Raw genomic sequence first — 27,589 nt, 5'->3', positions numbered from 1 at the left:
TGTTCTTTATTTACTTTATTCGACCCTGAAGTGTGGTACTACTACCTGTTCTGTTGATAAGGAAACTGAGAGACAAAAGTTGAAGGCACTGCAGGGGCAGAGCTCTTAAGCCACTGCCTAGAACTGGCCATGTACAGTAGTCCTCCCTTATCTGTGCGGCAATATCTTCCAAGACCCCCAGTGGGTGCCTGAAAGTACCAGACCCTATATGTACAAATGCCTCTTGGTATCCGTAGGGGGTTGGTTCCAGGACTTCCTGAGGATACTGAAATTTGTGGAATATATAAAATTGCATGGTATTTGCATATAAACCATAAATACGTACATTCTCCTGTATACGTTAAATCATCTCTAGATTACTTATAATACCTCATACAACGTAGATATTATGTAAGTAGTTGTTATGCTATATTGTTTAGGGAAGAATGACAAGAAAAGTGTACACATTCAGTACAGGCACAACCATCGTAGGCCTACTAACTACATTTTTGATCTGAGGCTGGCTGAATCTGTGGATGCAGAACCCATGGATACAAAGGTTTGACTGTACTTTGTTTTTCCTATCATGCATACCTATGATAAAGTTTAATTTATTAGGCATAGTAAGAGATTAACAATAACTAATGATAAAATACAACAGTTATGTGATTGTGGTCTCTCTCTTTCAAAATATCTTATTGTATGTAATGTTTTCAGATTGTGGTTGACCGTGGGTAACTGAAACCTTGGAAAGCAAAATCAAGGATAATGGGGGGACTCCTGTAGATCCAAAGCATTTCAGTTCAGCATTAATGGGGACAGGAATTGCCAGGCCACTAGAGTTTCACTTTCTCTTCTACATTCCCCTTTCCTTTCCTGCTTTTGGGCATAGGGGAGCATTTGTTTGTTTTGTATACGTATCTCTTATCTCTGCCTACCTGAAATTTATATTCTAGTCAAGGATACAGATAGCAAACAAGATAAATAAGTAAAGCATTAGTATGTTACGATACTTGCCCAGGTGAACCAGAAAAATCTGAGACTGAGTATAGGAATTTGGGGAAGCTTGATTTTGGCTGAAAGTGCTGCTCATTTGGGAATCTGAGGTGCATTTCTAGCTTTTCTCTACTGGCCAGGCACTGCCCTCTTCAGACCATTGTTTGGCTAAGGAAAACGAATGTACATCTGAATTCTAGAGACACTCTGTGCTGGAGATGGATTTGCACTATAACAAGCATTTCACATACTTATCGTTTGAACTGTCTCATATTTTTGTTAAACAGTTTTTAATCCCTGTTTAAAGATGGTTCTGGTGCCAAGGGATGAAGTGACTTGCTTAAAGTGGTGTGAAACGCTATACTTTTTTTTTTCTTTTTAAAAAGGTACAACTGAGGCCGGGCACAGTGGCTCACGCCTGTAATCCCAGCACTTTGGGAGGCCGAGGCGGGCAGATCACCTGAGGTCAGGAGTTGGAGACCAGCCTGACCAATGTGATGAAACCCCATCTCTACTAAAAATACAAAAATTAGCCGGGCATGGTGACATGCGCCTGTAATCCCAGCTACTCGGGAGGCTGAGACAGGAGAATTGCTTGAACCCGGGAGGCAGAGGTTGCAATGAGCCGAGATCGTGCCATTGCACTCTAGCCTGGGCAACAAAAGTGAAAGTCCGTCTCAAAAAAAAAAAAAAAAAAGGTACAACTGGGCTGGGCGTGGTGGCTCACACCTGTAATCCCAGCACTTTGGGAGGCTGAGGCAGGTGGATCACGAGGTCAGGTGTTTGAGACCAGCCTGACCAACATGGTGAAACCCCGTTGCTACTAAAAATACAAAAATTAGCCGGGCATGGTGGCATGCACCTGTAATCTCAGCTACTCAGGAGGTTGAGGTAGGAGAATTGCTTGAACCCGAGAGGCATAAGTTGCAGTGAGCCAAGGTCACGCACTGCACTCCAGCCTGGTGACAGAGCGAGGCTCTGTCTCAAAAAAAAAAAAAAAAAAAAGGTACAACCTTCCAGATTGGCCAACATGATGAAATCCTGTCTTTACCAAAAATAAAAAAATTAGCAGGCCCTGGTGGCACAGGTCTGTAATCCCAACTGCTAGGGTGACTGTGGCAGGAGAATCACTTGAACCCGGGAGGTGGAGGTTGCAGTGAGCTGAGATGGCGTCATTGCACTCCAGCATGGGCGACAGAGCAAACAAGACTCCATCTCAAAAAAAAAAAAAGTACAACCTTAATTTATTTGATTGTCAGTTAACCTTTGGGCATGTAGCCCAAATGCTCCCAGACTGGATACGAGACTCTCTTAAGATTAAAAATACAGATTCCTGGCTGGGCGCAGTGGCTCATGCCTATAATCCCAGCACTTTGGGAGGCTGAAGCTGGCAGATCACTTGAGCTTAGGAGTTGAAGAACAGCCTGGGAACATGGTGAAACCCCATCTCTACAAAAACTGGCTATGATGGCATGTGCTTATAGTCCCAGCTACTCAGGAGGCTGAGGTGGGAGGATCACCTGAGCCCAGGATAGGAGGTTGAGGCTGCAGTGGGACATGATTGCACCACTGCACTCCAGCCGGGGTGACAGATTGAGACACCCTGTCTCAAAAGAAAAAAAAAAAAAAAGATTCCTGGCCCGGCCCCCATCCCAGACCTGCTAATTAAGAATCTGGAGGGTAGAATTGGATTGAGTAGTTGAGGAGGTTGAGGTTCAACCTGGTCGATTGTCTTGACCACTCCCTCAGGAAGTTGGTCTGAGAACTGGGATTGGACCCCAGATGTACTTACTGCCTCTCAGTTTACTGCTCTTTGCACCTGGTTGTACTGCTGCCTTTTGAGATAAAAAGTTGTAAAGAAGGGGACGTTTAATTTTATGAGATGACATTTTGGTTCTTGTTTCATAGTTTTCTTGGGGTCTTACTATTGTTTTGGTCACCCTGGTTTGTTTTTGTTTTTGTTTTTGTTTTGAGACCGAGTCTCACTCTGTCACCCAGGCTGGAGTGCAGTGGTGCGATCTCGGCTCACTGTGACCTCCACCTCCCAGGTTCAAGTGATTCTCCTGCCTCAGCCTCCCAAGTAGCTGGGACTACAGGCGCGTGCCATCACGCCCGGCTAATATTTGTATTTTCAGTAGAGACCGGGTTTCACCATATTGGCCAGGCTGGTCTCGAACTCATGATCCGCCCTCCTCGGCCTCCCAAAGTGCTGGGATTACAGGCGTGAGCCACCGCGCCTGGCCTAACCCTTGGTTTTAAGCAGTACCTGAAAGGATTTTTTCCAGAGAAGTTACTTGGTTTCCTTAGTGGCTTTTGTAATTTGTTTGAAATAGGGAGAAATTGGTTAAGTTTAGTCTTAGGAAAAAGTGATCTTCATCATTTTAGGAAGAGCATTTTCTCTGGAAATGATGATAGCCACCTGTTATGGAAAATGTGACTAATGAAAGTGCCCTGGATGAAGAGAGAAGGACTTATCATTTGTTGGGATTCATTAGTTTGATGCTGTAGCTGCTTTATTTGAAGGGCCCTTTCTGGTGCCAAAGAAGTGAAGAAGCATCAGTCACCTGGTTGTGGTTTTTCTGGCATGCCTCTTTTTGGTAGACAGCTGTGAGGTGGTTATTATGGTTGTTTCTCATAATCTGATTGAGTTTTGCTACATGATTCAATGACTCTTCCCCTTTTGGTCTCCTTCTTCTAACCTTAGTGAGTTTTCTCTTATCTTCTGGTCTGGAAGGATAGAGATGGTAGTCTACATATCTCTAAGCCCAGAAGAGAATGAGGCCTTTGTCTTGTTTTACATCACTTTCTAGATGTTCTTGGTTTGACGTCTGGTTGCAAGCACCTTCCTGGAGGTTTGATCAGGCTAGTGCTTCAGGGGATATCATTGGAATGGGCTAAGTCTGCAAAGGGGAATGTGTCTGATCTTCTAGAATGGTTTCTGTAAGCAGAATGGGGTGGATAGAACTTTTCACTGATTTTTGTGGTGGTTTTTTTTGTTTGTTTTCAAGATAGAGCCTCGCTCTGTCACCCAGGCTGGAGTGCAGTGGTGTGATCTCTGCTCACTACAACCTCTGCCTCCCAGGTTCAAGCGATTCTCCTGCCTCAGCCTCCCGAGTAGCTGGGATTACAGGCACGTGCCACCATGCCAGGCTAATTTTTGTATTTTTAGTAGAGACGGGATTTCGCCATGTTGGCCAGCCTGGTCTCAAACTCCTGACCTCAGGCGATCTGCCCCCTTGGCCACCCAACGTGTTGGGATTACATGCGTGAGTCACTGCGTCTGGCCAATTTTTATTCCGCTTGGAAATTTATGGAAGTTTGAAAGAATTTTTAAAAAACAAAACTTTTTTGGGGAGTGGTAGTTGCAAACTAGTTGTTGATGATTCCTCTCTCACCAAAGGCAGATGGTCAGTTTGTTTAGAACTTGAATGAACTAGAATGAAGGAATTGTGAAGTAGAAAACTGAGTTATGGTTCCTAGGTTATGAATGAAGAGAATCATAGGCTGAGTGGGTTTGATTCCCTGTGACAGGTGTTGGTATAATCTAATGAGATTTTTTTATTTTCCTGTCATCAGCTTGGCTTCAGGAAATCTTTAGTGTTGTCTCTGTTGAGGCCAAATAGGAGGTTAGAAATCTCTTATTGTCCTAGGTCATATAAAAAGTCATGTTTCCCCACTATTTAAAACAAGATGAAGGTAGTCTCCTTATTTTAGGAGGCGGGGTCTAGGAGTAAAACTAAGACAAACATGTTTCTGGACAATTTCTCCTCAATTGGGGGCTAGGGGTTCTTGACTAGTCTTCAAAGAAGGTCTGAAATACTAGGGGATACAGAAAAGACAGGATAAGGGACGTTAGATACAGTTGTCTGGCTGGGGAGAGAAGGGACAATGAGAATGATTTATGCTGGTCATTTTATGTACCAGGGTACATAGGGTGATTTTTTTGGTGGAAGCCTAGTCTGTCCTAAGATATTACTCCTGAGATCTAAGTGAGCCACGTGCAGCTGGCAGGAAGCTGAAAGCTGTTGGTTGGGAGAGGCCTTAATTTTTACACTTGCCCCTGCCTGGAATGCCCTATCACAGGGGAGGGTCCCATACTGGAACTGGATCAACAGCTGCCGCCTGTCCCTGGAATCACAGGAAGCGGAGGACGGGGTGCCTTTGTATAGGGAGCTCTGAAGCCAGACAATAGTTTGTGCTGGCGGGGCCATGTGGCGAGTCATGTGACCTGGGGCTGTTTTCTGCTGGGGTCCTTACCCATCTGTTCTCTCGGCTCTTTCTGGGTTATCAGGCGCCAGTCCAAGTCCTCCCAGGCAGCCAGCTTCATGGCCAGAGATTACGAGCACTAACCTTCCTGGCAGGGGCGGTGTGGCTTCGAGTTTATGCAGATTAGCCATGTGTTTCTCACTTCAAGGCGTTCCACAGGAAAAGCCTTTTCCTGTGTTTGGCTCTCAGTGGGCGGTTCCCAGCTTACTGTACTGGGACTCAGCAAGCAGCAGGCATGCACCAGAGGGATCACAGTACACTGGCCCCCCTCTCCATTCCACCTCCAATGCTACGTCACCACAACACAACCACTCGCGCTCTCATACTGTTGGTGTCATTCATTCGGTGCCAAGATTGCTTTAAAAAATTCCCTTGGCCCCAGTTCAAACAGGAGTACAGCTGGGATGTGTTAGATTTTAGGCAGTCTGCCCTCAATTTGAGATGAGTTATAAATAGCAGTGCCGACTTCCTTAACTACCGCTCTCTGAGGTAAAATGCAGGTTAATTACTGTGGGAATCAATTAGGGGGGTTCTTTTGGTTAAAGAGCCAGGGATGCATTTTTTTTATTATTATTATTAAAAGTCATATAACAAATCTAGCCAGGAATAAATTGAAAGCACAAGGAGTAATAATACTTAAATGTCCAAAAGCCAAGGTTATAGCTCTAGGTTTACACTAGCCCCAACTAGTTAGCATTTAGGATGATAAAATGAGTAGTGGTCAAGACTTCTCCTCTCTGATGGACACCTTTTTGGCAGCTCCTGGCCCAACCCTCTCTGTTCTTATTCTTGCTGGCCCTTGGCACTGTTGAGTACTAAATTTAGCTCCTTAGGGTTGCTGCCTGGTCACTTCTTTCTATTTCCTTGGATTGGAACTGGAGCTTTCCTCAGTTGGACTTTTATTTAAATAAAATTATGAAGTTTCTCTTTCCTGGTGCCACTGCCACGTGGTGTGGTACATTTTTGTGAGTGGTATATCTCTGTTTAGAAGTTTTGAGTTCTTGGCTCTGTCTTCTCTGCTCTCTCCTCGGTCATGGTCAGATGGAGAATTTGCAGCTATTTTAATCTGTGAGTTTCACAAAGTGGTTACTTTGGGTTATAAGACATTCAGCCCAGGTCTACCTTAAAAGTCTAGTCTGTTATTTCAGCAGTTTTTGGGGGTCATTTTGGTTTTCCTTGATGCAATAAGAAGTTGTAAGAGGTTCCAGTAGCCGACTAGTCTGGACGGTCTTGTAATTCTATTGGCTTGGAGCAGGGGAACTCCCTATGCAAGGGGTCTGTCTGCTAGCTGTTTGTTCTGAATATATTCAGAAGGACAAGCTGCTAGGCATCCTTGCCTTTGATGCCCCTAAACTGCATCTTTTGATACATTTCATTTGGCAGGCAGTTTATAACATGGCCAGTGATCTGGAAGGAGGTGGTAAGTGGTAGATGGAGATGAGGAGTTTTCTTATGGCTCTTTCCCCCTTTTTTATTTTTATTTTTTATGAATGCAGGAGAGTATATAGCAGGGGGCCCGACTTTGCTGATCAAGGGGCAGCATTTTCCTCTCAATTATGTGTCTCTGTGGCAGAGCCTTTGCTTTTGAAGTGTAATCACAGTAATCTACTCCTGTGGTTTCCCATTGAAAGGATTTCCTCTGTCTTTCCCAGAGTGGAATCTCTGGCTTTTTGCAGCTAGGGTTTGGAGTTTCCATCCCCTGCCTTGTGCCTGCAGACTGCTGATACTGGCTTTTGTATCTTGCATGTAGGGATTTTTCTGGTCTGAAATTGCTACTTTCCAATAAAACTGATTAGTGAAGATTTAAGGCCCCTTCTCTGTTACGAGAGATTGGGAGATGGCATTTCATCTGTAACTGCAAATCACAAATATTTCACGATGGTTTTAAATGTCATAAGTGTGAGTTATGTCCCTGCCCACCTCCCCTTCTGATTTGAGCAGATGTCTAACTTTTACATGAGATCAGAATAATCTGATTGTTTGAACTGAATATATATTTAGTTTGCCAAATAAGCTGCATATTCTGTTGATCATAAGCCTTTTGTGATGGGAGGGAGTCAAAAATCTGATGACCAGAAAAAGCATATTAATTTTATTTTTAGAATAAAAATGTCTTTGATGTACATTTATTTTTGGTCTACAAAGATTTCCTAAAGTTGAGGTGGGACATTCCTTGAACCCTTTATAGCCCTCATGTAAGTAGCTGTACTCAATTGGGAGCTCAGGCCTCCGTGTGAGAGAGGAAAAGGTGACTTGTCCTTAGCCTTTTGTTTTTAAGCAGTGTATATGAGGATGCCCCTGCAGTTCTGAAATTCTCTCTGGTATAAACTTTTTTTTTTTTTTTTGAGACAGAGTCCCACTCTGTTGCCCAGGCTGGAATGCGGTGGCACAATCTCCGCTCGCTGCAGCTTCTGCCTTCTGGGTTTAAGTGGTTCACCTGCCTCAGCCTGCTGAGTAGCTGGGATTAACAGGCGTGCGCCACCACGTCCGGCTAATTTTTGTATTTTAGTAGAGACGGGGTTTCACCATATTGGCCAGGCTGGTCTGGAACTCCTGACCTCAAGTGATTCACCTGCCTCAGTCTTCCAAAATGCTGGGATTTACAGGCATGAGTCACTGCGCCCAGCCTTGGGTTTGTTTTTTTTTGTTTGTTTGTTTTTTGAGACAGACTCTTGCTCTGCTGCCCAGGCTGGAGTGCAGTGGCTCGATCTCGGCTCGCTTCAGTCTTCGCCTCCCAGGTTCAAGTGATTCTCATACCTCAGCCTCCCGAGTAGCTGGGACTTACAGGCATGTGCCGCCACACCCAGCTAATTTTTGTGTTTTTAGTAGAGATGAGGTTTTGCTATGTTAGGCAGGCTTGTCTCCCAACTCCTGGCCTCAAGTGATCCACCTGCCTTGGCCTCCCAAAGTGCTGGGATTACAGGCGTGAGACACTGCGCCCAGCCAGGTTATTCTTAAAGTGTGCTTGTTCTCCCTTGAATATTCTCATCCTTCTTTCTCATCTTTCACTTCAGTCCAACTTTTTTTCTACCTTCAAAGTCATAACCCCTGTGTTAGGGTTAGATTTAGGCTATGACCCTGGCTTTATGGCTAGATAGTTTGATTTGGGCTTTGTCCCCATAGTGTCTCCTACCCTTTTTTGGAATAGGACAGCATTGCACATTGAACAGTCACTGAGCCCAAGCTCTGTACTTTGGTATTTGGGAGAGCTTTGAAGATAAAACACCTGATCTCTGGCTTCCCAGAAGTTAGTCTTGAGAAATGCAATCAGTTAGTTGGAATAGTTAGCTGCAACTAAGTGTTAAATCTTAGGATGCTAACTGGATTTACAATAGGGCATTTAGAAATGTTAGAGATCAAAGTGTACTGAAGATATGGGAAGTGGCTTCATTTTGAAAGGTCAAGTTTCTGTTACTAGAAGCCACTGTGGACAGGAGGGCAGGGCAGGATGCCATTGCATAGAGCTGGGCATGTACAGTATGTGGGGAATCTTGGAGTGAGACTGAAAAAATGTGGAAAACTGGTTCACATTGTAGAGGGCTTTAGAGCCAGGTAAAAGCACTGTTTCATCATTACTGATAATCGCTACCATTTATTGGACATTTAAATACCAGGCACTGTGTGAAGTGTGTTATGTGCATTTAAAGAACTGATGTGTTCAAGGTAGGATGGTGAGAGAGGTAGGATTTGGACCCAAGTCTATCAAATTACTACACTATGCTCTATGTAATAATACTGTGCAGGATTTAGTAGTTAGGAAGTTTGGAACTATTACTGACCAGGGAGTGGTGGAAGTGATTTGGGAACAGCATTGTCCTAGAACTGCTCTAACATAATAAGCCACTAGCCACATGTAGTTATGTGAATTTAAATTAATTAAATGTAAATAAAAATAAAAATTTAGTTCCTTTGTCATATTTCAAGTGTTGAATAGTTACCCATCACAGAAAATGTTATTGGCCAGTGCTTCTCTAGATCACTGGTTCTTAGCTAATAGTATACACCAGACTCATTCAAAGATCTTAAGGAGGTTGGAGAAGAGCACAAGCCCTTCCAGACCCAGTAAATTGGAATCTCTAGGGAGAGGCCTAGCCATTTGTGAAGCTTCACAGAAAATTCTAATCTGCAGCCCTGGTTAATAGCTACTGCTCTAGAAGCTCTATAGTAACCATGGTAATGACTGCCCCTCATGTTGTGGGGAGACCTAGACTGACAGAGATACCCAGAGCAGGCTGATCTCTTTGTTCAACAAAATAGTCTCTCCAGTTGGAGGCCACATGGACAGCAGCTGCAGTCTGTGATGAGATGAGGACCTCAGTGTGATATGTGGCATGATATGGCCATGTAAGCCCCCAAGCTCTTTACAGGAGAGAATGGTGATGTTTTGGCTCCATTGTCAGGTGTATTGGGGAGGACCATATGCTATTTATTAATTGTTGTTAAATTCGAACTTCGTAAGTAACCCTAAAATCTATGTAGCTCTAAAATTATGATAGGGAACATTATTGGAGCTTCTGATATGGATGAAAGACTTGGGCAAAAATTGTTTAGTTAGGATTGTTGGCAACAGTACTTTAATAATATTGACATGTAGTAGTGATTTGGGACACAGTTTTACTATGATTTTGTACAGTTTAGAAACATGGGGGAGGAGTATTCCCATCATCACTCACCAATTTAGCTGAGATTTCAGATATAGCCTAAGAAATAACTCTGCTTCTCTTTTTTCCCTTTGATATTAAGAAGAACAGCTTCTGTGGCTTATTGTCTTACCTGTTTTCTTTCATGAAAGCTCTACTTCCTCTACTATAAAACACTTAATAGCATTATTAAAAAATAAACATGTACAGAGAACGAATTGTTTGGATCTCCCCTTCCTTTATTTTGGAGGTTTTGTTGTTGTTTAAGGTCTTAACAGCTTAAATTATAGAATAGCTTATTAATTATTGAATAATAGAACTGGAAGGAACCCTAGGGATAACCTAGACCAGTCCTGGGAGGTGGGTTCTAGCAGTCTGTTTTAACAAGCCTTTCAAGTGATTCTGATGCATGCTAAAATCAATGAACCACTGAACTCCTTCATGTGACGGTTAATGATAGGCCTAGAGTATCAGTATCTATTTCACCCCCAATGTAAGTGCTAGTTTTTAAGTTTTGTATCAGACCCATGCCTACTCTCCATCTTGTGTGTGTCTTAAAGGTGCTTAGAGAAACTTCCCCCTCCCCGCACACCACCAATAGATATAGGTAGATATTTCTGGCAGGGGAAAGTGTGCTCTGGAGTGCCAGTAGGATAAAGGCATATCAAAAAGTGAATGAGCTGATTGAACCTGTTGCTCCACAAAGAGCTGGAAAGAAAGCTGTTGCATCGAATACTTGTGAATTGAATTTCGAGCTTTCATTATTGGTGCTAGCTGTACCTCTCTGTCTTCTTGCTCTTTTTTTTTTTTTAACTTCCATGACAGCCTACCATTGAATCTTCTTGTCTCTCAAAGAGATAAAAGTTCTGTTCTTCTTATATCTTCAAACTCTTGAATATTAAAGGAAATGAGCTTTTCAGTTGAGATGCACAAGGCTCTTAATTCAGAGTTCCCATTCCCTCAGCTGTCACTTAGCTTCTTTGCTTATTTGGAAGAAAGCATAAATTTAACTGTGCCATAGTGCCAACAGGCTATAGATGTGTAAGGGGAGTTTCCACTATTGGAAGAATAGAAACATCTAGATGTTTGTGTATTTGAATTCCCCGTCATGGTATCGAAGCATCAATTTTGGTGTGTAACAAGGTGATGGCAGTGCATAGCAGCACCGTCCTCTACCAACTGAAGGGCCTTTGTTTATACCCGGCCTGTCCCTTGGATCTCAAGCAGTACCACAGTTACAAAGTAGTTTTTAGCTTACAAGGTGTTTTCACAAATAGGTGGTATTTTCATTTTTCAAATGACAAAATTAGGGTTCTGAGGCGGGTCAGTTGACTTAAAGGTTACTAGGTTGGTCTCATTGCTCTTTCAAAGTAACTGTATTTCTTTGTAGCATACAGACTAAAAAAACCTGTGTACTTGGGTTATATATTCAGTGGCCAGAGGCCATCAAAGCTCAGGTTAATGAAATGCTCTTTATTTTGTAGCCATCCAGTCCAATGGATCAGATGGGCAAGATGAGACCTCAGCCATATGGCGGGACTAACCCATACTCGCAGCAACAGGGACCTCCATCAGGACCGCAGCAAGGACATGGGTACCCAGGGCAGCCATATGGGTCACAGACCCCGCAGCGGTACCCGATGACCATGCAGGGCCGGGCGCAGAGTGCCATGGGCGGCCTCTCTTATACACAGCAGGTAGATGGTGATTGTGATTACCTTGACCCTTGTTGCTGTCCAAAATCTGATCTGTGAGCTATAGAATCAGAATGTATCCTTGGCTTCCAAGCCTCTTGACAGGAATGTAGACCTGTTGGCTCAGTTAATTACAGAGTGCTACTAACAAAGCCAAAGCTATAGGCACCGTTCCATGTGTGCTCCAAGGAAAACTACTTACTCCCTGGTCACAGGTACATATCTCTTTTTCTCTTGACCTGACTGGCCAGCTTATACCTAGTGAGTGGTCATCTCTGAATGAGATGGGATGAAAGGCAGTGGCTGAACACGTAGGCACTGCTACTATTAGGAAAACCATTCATATCATGTGCCCTGGGGACGGAAGAGGCCCTTTATGCTTCTGAATACCTTTAACATATCTGCCTTCTGGTTCAAAATGATTGTGACTGGGAGTAGAAGAAAAGGGGAAGATTAAACAGAAAAGATGTTAACAGCATTGATACAAATGTTAAGATTTCCCCTTATCCATCTCTTTTTGTCAAACCATTCACATCATTATCTCTTTATTGTCATTTTTGTATTGACAAAGTTTTCTATCATTTATCTTTGAGTGATACTCATACTGAAAATAGGGAGAGAATATAAAACAAATTTTACTTCTAAGACTTTAAAGCAAAGTACGCCTTTAATATAGAAAATTGTCTCTTTTTTCCAATAGAGGAGAGATGAGGTAATTTTATTTATTTTTTTTATTTTTTTTGCCTGCTTACTAAATATATCCCCAGTGCCTAAAATAGTGCCTGGTACAAGTAATTGAGTAGGCTGTCAAATATTTTTTTTGAATGAAAACTAAATGAAAGAGAGAACCAAAGTAGCTTAGTGATTTGCACACTGTCTGAATTACTAAACCTTAGGTTTTCAGTTGGTTGAGCCAGGCTGCTATTGACTATTCATTGTGGTTAGGGTACAGATTCCTAACACTTATAAAAACAGTCTAGGCCGTGATAAAAAGAGTTAGGCTCACTGGTAGAAACAGCTGCTCTTAAACTTATGTTGCCCAAATAGTAAATAGTGTAAATTTTCAGTGGATAAATGTAGTCCACTTGTAAACAAACCACCTAAAAACCCAGCTTGGCCGTCCTTCCTGGCTCAGTTTAGGAAGGGTGAGAGAAAAACCCTGGGCCTCCTAAGTATGAGGCCTTGCATGCTTGCTTTCTATACTCATCATCAGTGCATAGCTTCTCACAAAACACTTCATCTTTCCTCATGCAGGAGAGTCAGTGCTAAAAGTATATTTTCCTTTCCTACAGATTCCTCCTTATGGACAACAAGGCCCCAGCGGGTATGGTCAACAGGGCCAGACTCCATATTACAACCAGCAAAGTCCTCACCCTCAGCAGCAGCAGCCACCCTACTCCCAGCAACCACCGTCCCAGACCCCTCATGCCCAACCTTCGTATCAGCAGCAGCCACAGTCTCAACCACCACAGCTCCAGTCCTCTCAGCCTCCATACTCCCAGCAGCCATCCCAGCCTCCACATCAGCAGTCCCCGGCTCCATACCCCTCCCAGCAGTCCACGACACAGCAGCACCCCCAGAGCCAGCCCCCCTACTCACAGCCACAGGCTCAGTCTCCTTACCAGCAGCAGCAACCTCAGCAGCCAGCACCCTCGACGCTCTCCCAGCAGGCTGCGTATCCTCAGCCCCAGTCTCAGCAGTCCCAGCAAACTGCCTATTCCCAGCAGCGCTTCCCTCCACCGCAGGTAAGATATCCCTGCCTCCTGCCCTTCCCTGTGTGTGACTACAGACAGCTTGGGGGTTAGTGTCATGAGAACTTTGCTGTACAGAGTGGTTCTCTAACGTGCACTTAAAGACCAGTTAAACTCTGGGTAAACATGATAACTGGATTGATTGAACTAATAAAGGCGTAACCTCCTTAACTGCATGAAGACCTGTAGCTCTCCTTAATGATGAAGAAATAGGGCAATGGAAAGTTGCATAGATGGATAAGAAATTAAAGATAATGGGACTGGTTTTTTTATTTTATTTTATTTTGTAAATCAACATCAGAACTTCAGCATCCAAGTGAGTTGGTCTTTTTTCAAAACAGTCACTTTGAGAGGCAGTACTGTACATTCGCTCCAACTGCCATTCCATTCTGCTATCGCTCAAAATACTTGGATCCCTTCATTTGGAATTGCCACCAGAGCTGATACCACATTCTTTAGAATACTCTCAGTGGTGGCAAATCTTATTTTTTGTGGGTGGATTTTGTTTGGGGAAATAGCAAAAATTCATTTGGAGTTACGTCTGGTGAACAAGAAGTAGGTAATAGAGCCTAAAATAGCATTTGGGGCTTTATTCTTGTAGAGCCCAAAGAAGAGAGATGACTGAGTGATGACAGGTCCACTAAAAAGTTTATGTATTGGTGGCACTGTTGGAATAAATATCTCATCCCAAGGTGATGTCTTTGAATGAAGCAGTACTCATTTTAATGCAGAGGTTCTAGCATGATTTTTTTGTGGTTTCATTGGTCTCATTCCTTGATAGATTTAACTTGAAGTTGGCCAGACATTAGCATTTAACCCCAAGAAACAGCCCTCTGTAGGCAGCAATAAATGGGTGACAATTCTGTCAGAAAGAGTCCACTGTTGACATTCTTAGGAGTCACGGCTTGGATTTTTCTGGCCTTCACATAATACTTTTCGCAACTGGGCTTTCTCTCACACTCATGAGAGACAGTCCCATAACCCTTTCACAGTGAAGTAAGCTTGCCTGGTTTATCAATACCAGGCCATCACAGCTTTTGTTTTTCTTGTTGTAGGAGCTATCTCAAGATTCATTTGGGTCTCAGGCATCCTCAGCCCCCTCAATGACCTCCAGTAAGGGAGGGCAAGAAGATATGAACCTGAGCCTTCAGTCAAGACCCTCCAGCTTGCCTGTGAGTATTTCTGCACCTTCTGAAAGGTGATAGGGGCAGAGAGGAAACCAATGCAAACTAGTTAGTTTCTGGTTGGAAGTTTAGCTAATTTTGACCTAAATGAATAAGTTATTTCTTGAATTCAAGGAACTTAAAGGCTGACTTGTAGATGTCTGTTCTGTCTCCCTGCCCAGGGAATAGGTTTGTGATCTGTTTAGTTTGTTTTTGTCTTTTTAAGTCTTGTGCTTTTAGACATGGACCCACATGAGGGGCAGAGAAGATGGAGATATCAGAAGCACTGTCTGCTCTCCATCAAAGTTGAGAAAAATATCAGTTTCTTGACTTTACTCTTACAGGCTTAATTTTTAGGTTTTTGGCTTAATGTTTAGCTACAAGGTAGGATCCTGGAGCAATTCAGCATGCATTGTCACACTGAGCGTGGCTGGAGCAAAAGCAGTTTTTCTGGTGGTGATTTTGTGTGAATACTTTTTTTTTTTTATTTTTGGTAGAGTACTTGATGCCCAGGTGCTTAGTTATGGAATCAGGTACTTATTTATGGGATGGACTGACCATATCCTGAGACAGGCAGTATAGTCTAGTGATTAAGAACTTGGGCTCTAGAGCCAGAGTTCCTGGCTCTAGCTTCTGCCACCAACTCTGTTTCATAGGGGTGGTGGTGAACATTAAATAGGTTACTAGAGAGTGCACACGAGCACTGCATATTGTAGGCACTCCATAAATGTCAGCCTTTGTAATCATCGCCTCAGAGGGCATTGGAACTGTGCTTTATACCTGAAAGGCAGTTAACACCATACTAGGTGGTTGTAGGAACCTTTACTGTTAGTCTTAGCTCTGTGGGCAAGTTACTCAGCCTCTGAAAGTTAATCTGCTGGGCACAGAAATAAAATAGGCTACTCTGAAATCTAGTCATCTAGTAAGATGGTGGGTAGCAAACCCACCATGACAAATCCTGCTTCAGTTAGGAAATGGAAATTCAGCCACATACCCAGATAAGAATCTTTTGGAATTTTGACTCTACTTGGATGTAAAGCCTGTGTCTTCATTTATTCTGACCTGAGAGAAATGGTTTCAGGATCTCTAAGAAATAGGCAGAAGGCGGGAACTCTCTTCATCATGAAGCCTCCCATGGATTCCCCTGAAGGTCTCTGAGACACCTCAATAGGGCAAGGTCTGCAGAGTCCCTTAGTACCTGGTGTTCAGGCTTCTGAGGCCAGAATGCAGATAGGACGTCTGAGATTGTTGACTTTCTCAACTGAGGAATTGGGGGAAGGAAGTGCCTTAATAAAGTGATCACTCTTTGTTCCCTTCTCATTAGTGTCTGTTGCAATCCTTTTCTGCATCCTGAACTTCATTGGAATGTGCTTTTTAACCTGATTCAGTCAGAATGTGTAACCACTCCCTCATCATCTGTGGTCTGTGGCTAAATCTGGGTGAGGTGCTATTGTGTCAAGAACCCAAATCGGTGGATTTCTGTCAGTGCTGTAAGTTGCTTCATTCCAAAAAGTTTTTGCTTGCTTCTGGTGACCTTTTGATAGATCTGTATTTGGCTTTTTTTTTTTTTTTTTTTTTGGTCCTGAGAAGGCTTGTATCCAGAGATGCTACATGCCTTGTAAGGGTTGGGAATCTTAAGAACTTCTTATCTGACCCACTGAAGTGAAGGTGAAGGTGTTGGCAGCCTTTTAGGCCCAGGGGATGGTTGTTCCTGGGAAGGCTATCACAAGGAACATTCCCACGTTTGGGCTTTTTCTAAAGATTCATCCAAATGGGTCATTTGCTCAGTGGTAGAAGCTCCATGTGGGAGGTAAGCTGGCTGGGTTATTGGCATCTTGTTTTTTGAATTGCTTTTTATCCCTTTGCTACTTGGGCAGGCATCAAAAAGTGGTTATTCTTTAAAATTTTGGTTTGATGCCAGATTTGCCTACGCAGGCTAGGAAGCAGCCCCATCTGAAGAAATGACAAGTTGGATTCCCTACAAGAGCCCTCTCCTTTCTTAACCAGTCGTGTTAAAGGATCCCTAGGTTTGCCAGTGCATCGCTTCACTAAACAAATGTTTATGAGGTACCTATTGGCACCAGAGCAGATTCCAGGCTGGCTGGAGAGCAGCCCCTCAGATTTCACATTGCTCTCCTTACTCATTCACGTTACCTTCCTGGCCCTAAAGGCATTATGATTGTGACCCTTGAATATTACAAAAATTAAATTTTGAGGAGTCTGTGCTCAGTTATTGATGCCAAGCCATTTGGGTGCTATTATCCTGATCATGTTATCCCTATATTTAAACCTCTCAATTATTTTTTTGTTAATCTTAGAATAAAATCCAGAATTTTTTTTTTTTTTTGGGAGAGAGAGAGTTTCACACTCTTTTTGCCCAGGCTGGAGTGCAATGGCACGATCTTGGTTCACTGCAGCCTCCACCTCCTGGGTTCAAGTGATTCTTCTGCCTCAGTCTCCCGAGTAGCTGGGTTTACAGGTGCTCGCCACTACGCCCAACTAATTTATTTATTTATTTATTTATTTATTTATTTATTTATTTTTGGATACTGAGTCTCACTCTGTTGCCCAGGCTGGAGTGCAATGGCACGATCTCAGCTCACTGCAACCTCAGCCTCCCAGGTTGAAGTGATTCTCCTGCCTCAGCCTCCCAAGTAGCTGGGATTACAGGCGCCCTCTACCACGCCCATGTAATTTTTGTATTTTTAGTAGAGACGGGTTTCACCAGGTTGGCCAGGCTGGTCTCAAACTCCTGATCTCAGGTGATCCACCTGCCTTGGCCTCCCAAGGTGCTGGGATTATAGGCGTGAGCCACCTCACCCGGCCTAAAATCCAGAATCTTTAATGTTAGACATCAGAAACACAGATTGCTGTTCCCTCTCAGCTCCCATCCCCTGTGTCTTTCTCATTCAGTAGGTCTGGAGTGGGGCCCAAGAATGTGCATTTCTAACAAGTTCCTCTGTGATTCTGTTGCTGCTAGACCAGGGATGGCACTTTGAGAACCTCTACTTTATTCTTTTCTCTCTGCCTTGCTTTTGGCTTTCTTTCAGTTTCTCTAAGGCACCATATGCTATTTTTTGCTTTCAGACCTTTGCACACACCCTTCCCTTTGCCTCATACTTTTCCCCTCAACTCCTCCTGTTCATCTTTCAGACTATATCTTAAAGATTGTTCCTTCAGAAAACTACTACCTAATCAAGCTTCAAGACGCAGCTTAAATAACTTCTATGATGACTTCATTGACTAAAGGCCATTGTTATTTTACCTTTAAAAAAAAGGCCGGGCGTGGTGGCTCACGCCTGTAATCCCAGCACTTTGGGAGGCCAAGGCGGGCAGATCACGAGGTCAGGAGATCGAGACCATCCTGGCAACCATGGTGAAACCCCGTCTCTACTAAAAATATAAAAAATTAGCCAGGCATAGCAGCGGGTACCTGTAGTCCCAGCTATTCGGGAGGCAGAGGCAAGAGAATCACTTTAGAACCTGGGAGGCGGAGGTTGCATTGAGCCGAGATCACACCACTGCACTCCAGCCTGGTCGACAGTGAACTCCATCTCAAAAAAAAAAGTATAGCTGGGCGCGGTGGCTCACACCTGTAATCCCAGCACTTTGGGAGGCCGAGGCTGGCGGATCACAAGGTCAGGAGTTCGAGACCAGCCTGGCCAATATGGTGAAACCCTGTCTCTACTAAAAAATACAAAAATTAGCTGGGCGTGGTGGCGGGCACCTGTAGTCCCAGCTACTCAGGAGGCTGAGGCAGGAGAATTGCTTGAACCCGGGAGGCGGAGATTGCAGTGAGCCAAGATTGTGCCACTGCATTCCAGCCTGAGTGACAGAGAGAGACTCTGTCTCAGAAAAAAAAAAAAGACTGGGCACAGTGGCTCGGGAGGCCGAGGCGGGCAAAAATCGCCTGAGGTCTGGAGTTTGAGACCAGCCTGACCAACACGGAGAAACCCCGTCTCTACTAAAAATACAAAATTAGCCAGGCGCGGTGGTGCATACCTGTAATCCCATCTACTCGGGAGGCTGAGGCAGGAGAATTGCTTCAATCCAGGAGGCAGAGGTTGCAGTGAGCCAAGATCACGCCATTGCACTCCAGCCTGGGCAACAAGAGTGAAACTCTGTCTCAAAAAAAAAAAAAAAAAAAAACCCTGCACAATATATAAGGCCTACAAAAACTATAAAGAATAGTTCAGTACCTGAGTACCCATCTGTAGAAATCAAGCCTTGCTAACACAGGTAAAGCTTTATATAGCTCTCTGGGATCACTTATCCCTCTTGGTAAGCACCATCCTGTATTTGACAGAGCATTTTGCCAATGCCCTCTACCTGTGCTTACTTTTTTTTGTTTGTTTGTTTTGAGATGGGGGTCTCTCTGTCACCCAGGCTGGAGTGTAGTGGTTTAGTCTCGGCTCACTGCAGTCTCCACCTCCCCAGGTTCAGGTGATCCTCCCACCTCAGCCTCCTGAGTAGCTGGGACTACACGTGTGAGTCAACATGCCCAGCTAATTTTTGGATTTTTTAGTAGAGATGGGGTTTCACGATGTTGCCCAGGCTGGTCTTGAATTCCTGAGCTCAAGCAGTCTGCCCGCCTTGGCTTCCCAAAGTGGTGGGATTATAGGCATGCACCACCTTGCCTGGCCTGACTCTACTTACTTAAATGGTAAGCTCCTGGAAGGCAGGCACTGTGTTATTGACCTCTGTGCCCCCAGTACCTATCATGTGATGCCCAAGACCAGTGGTTCTCTACTGTGTCTGCATGTTAGAATTACCCGGGGGAGTGTATTATCTTTACAAATTAATGCCCAGGCCTGAGCACGGTGCCTCACGCTTGTAATCCCGGCACTTTGGGAGGCTGAGGTGGGCGGATCACCTCAGGTCGAGAGTTTGAGACCAGCCTGACCAACATGAAGAAACACCATCTCTACTAAAAATACAAAATTAGCTGGGCATGGTGGCACACGCCTGTAATCCCAGCTACTAGGGAGGCTGAGGCAGGAGAATCGCTTGAACCTGGGAGGCAGAGGTTGCGGTGAGCCAAGATGGTGCCATTACACTCCAGCCTGGGCTACAAGATCGAAACTCCGTCTCAAAAAAAAAAAAAAGAAAAAATTAATGCCCAGAGTTCACAGAGTTCTGATTTGTTTGATGTGGGGTTTGGGCATTGGTGTGGTTAGCAGCTGTCCCAGGTGAATCCCGATTTGCAGGTAGAGATCTATTCCAGACTGTATGAGGTTCCTTTGCTATAGTAAACTCTTTTTTTTTTTTTGAGATGGAGTCTCACTCTGTCACCCAGGCTGGAGTGCAGTGGCACAATCGCAGTTCACAACAACTTCCGCCTCCCGGGTTCAAACGATTCTCCTGCCTCAGCCTCCCAGGTAGCTGGAATTACAGACGCCCGCTACCACACCCGGCTAATTTTTGTATTTTTAATAGAGACGAGGTTTCACTATGTTGACCAGACTGGTCTCGAACTCCTGACCTAGGTGATCCACCCGCCTTGGCCTCCCAAGGTGCTGGGATTACAGGCATGAGCCACGGTGCCCAGCCTATAGTAAATTCTTAGCACCCATACTTCTTGTTAGTACTTATCTCAAGTGTAATTTAAATTACTTATTTAATGCAAGTTCATTGAGGACTGACTTGCTGTCTTGCTTATTGCCATAGTGCCTGGCATCTGGTTGCTTATTGCCATAGTGCCTGGCATATAGTAGGCTCCAACTTACTGAATAGACGAACCTGAGCAGCGTCCCTTATAGTGCTCATTCAGGAAGTACACATCTGACAGGAGCGGCTTGACTGTATTACCAGAGTCTTGCTCTGTCACCCAGGCTGGAGTGCAGTGGCACGATCTTGGCTCACTGCAGCCTCCGCCTCCCGGGTTCCAGCGATTCTCCTACCTCAGCCTCTTGAGTAGCTGGGATTACAGGTGTGCGCCACCACTCCCGGCTAGTTTTTGTATTTTTAGTAGTGACAGGGTTTCACCACGTTGGCCAGGCTGGTTTTGAACTCCTGACCTCAAGTGATCCACCTCAGCTTCCCAAAGTGCTGGGATTATAGGCGTCAGCCACTGCGCCCAGCTTCTGTAACTTTTCTTTTGTTTTTTTTGTTTGTTTGTTTTTTTTTTTTTTTTGAGACGGAGTCTCTGTTGCCCAGGCTGGAGGGCTGGAGTGCTGGAGTACAGTGGTGCCATCTGGGCTCACTGCAAGCTCTGCCTCCCGGGTTCAAGCAATTCTCTGCCTCAGCCTCCCGAGTAGCTGGGATTACGGGCACCCACCACCACGCCTGGCTAATTTTTTTGTATTTTTAGTAGAGATGGGGTTTCACCATCTTGGCCAGGCTGGTCTTGAACTCCTGACCTTGTGATCCACCCACCTCGGCCTCCCAAAGTGCTGGGATTACAGGCATGAGCCACTGCGCCCGGCCCAGCTTCTATAACTTTTCTTACTGAGACACATTTGTAAATTTACATTTTGGTCTTGAAAGTATACCTAGGATAGAGTAATGGAAAATGGATACAGGATTGAAAGCCGTGATCTGAAGAGGTTAGCTAGTGCTTCACAAACTTCAGCGTGTGTTAAGAATCACCTGAATTACTGCCTCTACCTGAGAAATTCTGATTCAGTAGGTGTGGGCTGGGACCTAAGAATTTGCATTTCTAACAAGCTCTGAAGTGGTACAGATGCTGCCAGTTCAGAAGACCACAATTGGAATGAGACTGAAGTAGGTAGTAACCTTTTGAAAAGGGAAGGAAAAAAAATTGCTAGACTAGGAAGCCACAGCGGTAACTAGAATAATAGTGGTGATTTACACTGTAGTTTGACTCTTGATTATTTGGAAGGCACACTGTGGGTTAAGAATGGTAGAAAGAAAAGAGACTTGAAAGAAACTAGACTTCCTGTAGCTGTGGCCTCAGTGCAGTTTATTCCTGGGTAACGGAGCCCTTGCCCTGCCAGTACCACCCTGGGAGCTCCTCTGCTCTATGGTGCTCATCACTGGATCCCTTCCTTTAGTGGGGCCAAACTTAGTTGGTCACCAAATCTTAGTCTACCACAGAAATGGTTTTTGCTTTTGAATCTGGTTTCCCCTCTCTTTCTCCACTGCCTTTTGTTTTTTCGGGTCCCTGTTATCTCTCACCTGGTGTCTTGCCACAAACTTCTGACTGTTCTGTTTCTTTTCTTCCTCTTTTCCTTCCAAGTCTGTCCTCAGCATAATCACCAGAGTGATCATCTTAAAAAAAACAAAAAACAAAAAACAAACCTGGCCAAGTTATGTTAATGCTTTAAAACCTGGCTACGTGTTGTCTGTAGATTTAAGTCCAAGTGTGACATACAAGTAAGTTTTTTTGGGATCTGGAGGATGAGGAGAGATGTAGGTAAGTTTCCTGTCCCTGGAGTAAAACCTGGCACACTTTTTGCTATGGGTGTTATGTAGAAGACAAACAGACATTTGACAAGGGTTGAACTTGTGTGACTTCTGAGGTCATTTGAACTCTTGGGTCCGTGATTCCGAATATGATACGATGATTCCTAAAGGATCCTCCTGTGTTTCATTAGTAAAATAGACATAAAACAGAAGACCATGTGCCTATATGTTATAATGAGTGCTGTCAGAGTTTGGTGAAGTCACTGATCCATTTATGTCTCAATAGTTGAAGGAAGAAGTCATGTTGAAGTTCAGTCAGTATGAGCTAGATGTGGATGTATTTAAGTGGTTACAAAGGGAAAGTCCAGCTTGAACAGAGGCCATGCAGGGATGGGGATGAGGTGCAGTATAGATACTTGGGGGCTGGTCAGCTTCCAGGGGTGGGAAGTAACAGGAAGGAAAGCTAGATCACAGGGATCCTGCTGAGCTTAAGCCATTTAGATCTGATCTTATGGGCTTGCAGATAGGTAACTGAGGCAATCGTGATAAAACTAATGTTTTACAAAAATGATCCATTAGTTTGTAGTATGCTTTGAAAACGGGAGAGTCTTAAAGCAGTGGAATAAGTTAAACCGTAGAACTACTTCTGGCAAGAGGTATGGAGTTCTGGTCCTTCTGTCTCATTTGCATAGCCACCTGCTCCCACATGTGGAACATGCAGGAAAGAATACAGGACTGAGAATAAGTGGGTTCTATGTGGTGGAATATTTAAAGATTTTGATTGACTGGTGGGCAGGGGGAGTCTCATTTTTGAGGAAAAGTTAAATTCCATATTTATTTTGTGGAATATAATATAGTAAGATTTCTGAAAACAAATGTCCAGTTTCTAGTTGGAGATAAGAAACTGAAACTTGGGTAAGACCTGAGTCTGGATACAAGTTTGCGAGTTATCTGTGTGGTAGTTAATAGTTAAACCATAGAATGAAACAGGACTCCTAAACTGGAGTTTAGAGATAGAAGCCAGATGGAACTCTGGACGATGCCGGAGGCCATCAGGTAGAAGCAGCCAACAGAGAGTTGGAGAGATCGGAGAAGGACCAGGATTGTGTAATATTTCTGGAAGCCAAGGGAGGAGGGACGAAGTCAAATTTATATTTCAAAGAAAATAGGTAGTTGGGTTTGTCATAAAGCATTTTATTGGGATCCTTTTTAGATAAGGAAAAGGCCTGATTTCTGAGGGCTTGAGAAAAGGAAATGAGCAAGGGAAAGGAAAAGAGCACTCTTAAAATGCACTGAGAAAAAGGAGAGTCTGGCTGAATCAGTCCAATTCCTCCGCTTCATCCCAAAGACCCGCATGTGTATAAGGCAGATGGAAGAGGGAAAAGTGAAGGTGCTGGCAGAATATTAGGAGGGTATAAACAGGCACATCTTTCTGGAGTTGTGAGAAAAAGGAATCAAAGGCATCCACTGGATTAATTTCTAAGGGACGCTATACCCTTGGCTGAAAAAAAGGTAATCTTAAAGACTGTTGTTGAAGATTGGATCATACTCATTTCCTCAGGTTAGGTAGGAGTGAATGTTATTGATATCAGGAGGGAGGTAGAGAACAGAATTAGGATTTGTAATGTCTATCAAATTATCCCTTGAGTTTCTGAGCCATTCTTTAGATTTCACTTAACATCTTAGCTATTACCCTTCATATTTTTACTTCTGTAATGCTCTCAGACGCTGAGATCTTGGAATTACATTGGTCTGGAAAGAGGAAATGCGAGGGAGCTATGCTGTCCCTGTAGAATCCAGATTTTAGAGGGCAGGATTAAGGCCAGGCAGGGAGCTACAGTCAACATCAGTTATTCTGAAAAGATAGGAATTGGAAGGTACAGAATACCCACTCCTGTTTTACATATGAAAAACCAAGGGTCAGAATCAAGATTTGAATCTAGCTCTGATATTTCAGGTGAAATATTTCCTCCAGCATCCCACCCAGTAGAGGAAAGACATGGACAATCTGATCCTCTCTTCATTTTTAGGCAAAAAACAACTCTTTGCCATTTAGCATTTGCTAGACTTGTCCTAAAAGGAATGTCAATGGATTTCCATTTTACTTCTGTTTTCCCAGACATCCCCGTGATGGAGGCACAGATGAGCTGTGGAAAGAGCGAGTGGTAGGAAAGATAGCCAAACCTATAGGACCTGCTTGGAGGAACTAGCCAACTAGGGAATCGCCTCAAACAGTGAACCGTTGACTAGAGTTTGGTTATTTGGTTCCTGTGTTGGATGAGAGCAAGCCCTGTTCTGTGTCTGTCTTCTTAGAACATACTGTCCTGGTCAGTGCTAACTTTAATCAGTTAGATGCTTGCTACTCAGTGTGGTCCATTGTCTAGAAGCACCAACATCACCTGGAAGCTTGCTAGAAATGTAGATTTTCAGGCCCCATCCTAGATTTATTGGATCTAACTGTTAATAAGATCTCTAAGTGATTCATATGTCTAATGGTTTAGAAGCACAGAGACCCTGAGAGCTGAGAGTAAAATTTTGAAATGAAATATCAAGCTGGTAGGCCAGGCACGGTGGCTCACACCTGTAATCCCAGCACTGTGGGAGGCTGAGGCGGGTGGATCGTGAGGTCAGGAGTTCGAGAGCAGCCTGACCAATATGGTGAAACCCCATCTCTACTAAAAATATAAAAATTTAGCTGGGCGTGGTGGCATGCACCTGTGATCCCAGCTACTCAGGAAGCTGAGGCGGGAGAATCCCTTGAACCCGAGAGGCGGAGGTTGCAGTGGGCTGAGGTCGCGCCACTGCACTCCAGCCTACGTGACAGAGCGAGACTCTGTCTCAAAAAAAGAAATATAAAAAATATCAAGCTGGGGCTTTGGAACGTCATAAATTTTACAGATTGTATCCAGTAATATTTAAGTAATCTCTGAGTGTGGGAGACCACCACCAGTTGTTTCGTGCGTGTTTTGGGGACCCTGGCTCCCAGTGCCTTACCCAGTTCAGAACCCATAGTGGAGCCATCCACAGCTCCCAGCATACCTCTGCAACTTCATCTCCAGCCACTCATTTGTACCTTAAGCTCCTCACAATTCCTGGTCCTCTTGATTAGGATGTATACCTGTTTCTCTCTCTTTCTGTCATGCTCAGCAAACTTCTACTTTGGCTTCAAAACCTAGCTGAAATACTCTCTCTGGGACTTCTTCCCCATTTTCATATTGGCATAGCCTTATGCTGGTACCTCTGCTTGAACTGTATCTGACATCTGTCATGTTGTGCCCAGAACAGGCAGATATCTGTAAACCTTTGTTGAATACCTCCTAGATTCTTGCTACCTAGTTGAGCTTTGGGAGCTGACGTTTTGTTGTTTAGGTTTATTGAGAGGAGTGACAAATCCTCTCAATAAATGCTTTAAAAATTAGAACATTTGGCTGGGCACGGTGGCTCACACCTACAGTCCCAGCACTTTGGGAGGCTGAGGCGGGTCATCATGAGGTCAAGAGTTCAAGACCAGCCTGGACAACGTGGCTAAACCCTGTCTCTACTAAAAATACAAAAATAGGCAGGTGTGGTGGCAGGGGCCTGTAGTCCCAGCTACTCGGGAGTCTGAGGCAAGAGAATCGCTTGAACCCGGGAGGCAGAGGATGCAGTACTCCATCTCAAAAAAAAAATTAGAACATTTGAAGGATTTTAATTTTACATAGTTTCTGTTCCCTTTTGTTCATTTCATGATAGAAGGAGAGAGGGCCCACAGTCCTTATCTAGGTTTTTGATGGTTGATTTTCAAAAAGATAACAGAAATGTCACTAGCGATTTTGGTAACCAGAGAAGCAGGGTCTTTCTGAGGTTGGTGACCTGTTTTCTTTATAGCTGACCATGTATCTGTGCCTGCTCTCCTTGAATTATAGCCCAGGTGCTCTCTCAGAGTCTCGAAAAGGAAATCCCCACCCCCTCTGTCATATCTGCCCAGACTGCTAAGAGCAGCATGTACCCTGTGCATGTAGCCATCCCTTCTCTAGAACGCTGGTTCTCTGGGCTGGACTGGCCAATCCGCTTCTCCATCTTAGTCACACTGTTCCAACCTTGATACTGCCTGCTGACTGCTTGAGCCTGTGCTGCTTGCAGCAGATTACTGTATGCTTGTTCCTGGGCCCATTTCCTGTTTCTATTCTAGTCGCTGGTGGCTCAGCTCTGCTTCCTGCCTGTGTGTCTCACACAGATTCCTCTTGCTGGAACCTTTTGTTTCCTTCGGAACAGCCTCAATCTTTGAAAAGCAACTGAGCCTTACCTCTAGTATGATGGCTCTTGAGTCACTTAGTCCTACAGAGGTCTGGCTGGAAGTACCTCTTCCCCATTAAGCACACCGTTTGAATTTTACCTTGTTTTTCAGTTTGTCGTCAGCCCTGCTGTAGGAAGTTAAGTTGGGCCAAACTTGTCCTCACTTATTAGTACACAGAGCTATCGGGACTGGTATGTCCTGATTCTTTTGTACCTGGAGCTTTTAAATGTATTTCCTACTACTCAAGAAGACACTTGGTATCCTCTCTGGCCCAAGCTTCCCTGAAGCCCAGGTGATACTTATTTTGAGTTGGGCAGGTTATGCCATCCTCAGCAGAATAACAGGCTGCAGAAAACATAGGGATGGAAAAGAAAGCGTGTGCTGACTCAACCCTCCATCCTGTGTGAGCAATTCAAACCCCCCACCCACCCCCTCAGAGCTTAGGGTGAGAGAAAGAAAGTACAGTGAGGTTGTAAAAAGGGAAGAAGTGAAGGAGGTTGTCCTGGACAAATGTATTTAAAGGCCTAAGGCTCCCCCCTCTTGCCCATTTCCTACAAAAAATACGCTTCGTGAATAAATCTTTTTTCTCTTCCTTTACAGCCACTCTTTTGGGATCATTTGATAATACTGAGTCAGAGGATTTCTGTACTGGACCCTAGGTCTAGCTATGTTTAAAAGAGAGAGATTTAATATAGGGAATTTGGGCTTACAACTGGAAGGAGTGAGGGAGCTTGCTCTAGGCTTGGCCTCCAAGAAACCAGACCCAGATTTAACCTAGATTTGACCTACCAGGGGAACGTCTATCTCGGAGCTACTATTAGATTGATTGCTCTTGAATCATACCCCTAAACCTGTGATCCAGAATCAGTAAACTGGAATCAAGAAGCAGTAGCTGCTGCTGCCAGAACCAGCACCCAGTTAAGTGGAGGATGGAACCAAAATGCTCCTGCAGAAACAAGTAAAGGAGACAGAAATATGGTCTCTGCTTACTTTGATCTAATCTCATGAGTCAGCTTCTCATTAGCAGAAGCTGAATTGTATCCAAAACCAAGGGATTCTTGGAAATTTCGTTTTTAAGCTTTTTAACCTCTACAATTAGAGAAAGAATAGAATGGAGGCTGCATGAACTAGCCCAACAGAATATTTACAATACTGACACCCCATTCCCGTCTCCCCTCCCACCCCCAACTTTACATATGACGAACCTAAGGCCCAGAAAGGGCAAGAGACTTAATCCAGGGTCATTCAGTAAATGAGAACATTGGATTCTCTGACTGCTAGTCCAGTGGTTCTACTGTTGCTTTTACTGTTAGGACCAACTCCTGTACAAGACCAGCAAAAAGATCCTTTAAGAAAAGGCCGCGGGCACGGTAGCTCACACCTGTAATCCCAGCACTTTGGGAGGTTGAGGCGGTGAGATCACCTGAGGTTGGGAGTTCGAGACCAGCCTGACCAACAT

At 44.2% G+C, this 27,589-nt stretch overlaps 1 protein-coding gene across 2 annotated transcripts in view; it reads left to right on the top strand.

Moving 5' to 3' along the window:
• Window positions 1-27,589, top strand: part of ARID1A (AT-rich interaction domain 1A) — an 86,188-nt gene that overhangs the window by 22,261 nt on the left and 36,338 nt on the right. For both annotated transcript variants that reach the window (XM_008961658.6, XM_014344091.4), the window contains exons 2-4: window positions 11,366-11,578; window positions 12,868-13,320; window positions 14,382-14,498. In XM_008961658.6, the coding sequence (XP_008959906.3) occupies window positions 11,366-11,578; window positions 12,868-13,320; window positions 14,382-14,498 (783 nt within the window). The remainder of the gene's footprint in view (window positions 1-11,365; window positions 11,579-12,867; window positions 13,321-14,381; window positions 14,499-27,589) is intronic.

The sequence above is a fragment of the Pan paniscus genome, chromosome 1, assembly GCF_029289425.2.
Source record: "Pan paniscus chromosome 1, NHGRI_mPanPan1-v2.0_pri, whole genome shotgun sequence".
In the NCBI taxonomy this organism is placed as follows: domain Eukaryota; kingdom Metazoa; phylum Chordata; class Mammalia; order Primates; family Hominidae; genus Pan; species Pan paniscus.
Note: the sequence above shows the minus strand (reverse complement) of the source record. Positions and strands in the feature narration are given on the sequence as shown.